General features: G+C 64.0%; 1 protein-coding gene across 1 annotated transcript in view; it reads right to left on the bottom strand.

Moving 5' to 3' along the window:
• LOC104547779 (DNA (cytosine-5)-methyltransferase 3B-like) overlaps positions 1-461 on the bottom strand; it is a gene marked incomplete at its 5' end in the record, with an annotated part of 11,744 nt that overhangs the window by 3,680 nt on the left and 7,603 nt on the right. The window contains 2 exon segments of the mRNA XM_010193599.1: positions 24-151; positions 154-222. Coding sequence (XP_010191901.1) covers positions 24-151; positions 154-222 — 197 coding nt within the window.

Genomic DNA, 461 nt, shown 5'->3' with positions numbered 1-461 from the left:
CCCCAAAGCCCCGCAGCCCTTACATATTCCTGCCCCTTGTCGCTGGTGAAGAAGTCCTGCAGGCGCGCGTCCCAGTCGTGCCGGCGCTGCAGCACGCCGTAGCTGGCCTGCGGCCGGCACATGTAGCAGTTCCAGGGCTCCTGCTCCTTCGCCCCACCAGCACCTCCAGGCACTCCACGCAGAAACATCTGCCCAAAAACCACGACACCTCCTGCCCATCGCCTCCAGAAACCCCTCGGGGTCACCCCTGCCATGCACCCGAGGCCCCTCCCCATTCTGTAGGGTGTTCTTGCATGCAGTATCCTGGGTTTTAGGGCTGTTAACACAAGCTGGTGACATGGGAGTGAGTAAAGCTCCCACCACCCTCCCCAGGGCTTGATTGCGTGCAGCCCAGACCAGTGGGGACGGGTGGGCTGTGCTGGGACGAGCTGGGGACCAGCACTGCACCCTGCCCAGGCTCC

This window comes from Mesitornis unicolor, unplaced genomic scaffold, assembly GCF_000695765.1.
Source record: "Mesitornis unicolor isolate BGI_N332 unplaced genomic scaffold, ASM69576v1 scaffold33711, whole genome shotgun sequence".
NCBI classification, from domain to species: domain Eukaryota; kingdom Metazoa; phylum Chordata; class Aves; order Mesitornithiformes; family Mesitornithidae; genus Mesitornis; species Mesitornis unicolor.
This window is presented reverse-complemented; position numbering and strand designations above follow the sequence as displayed.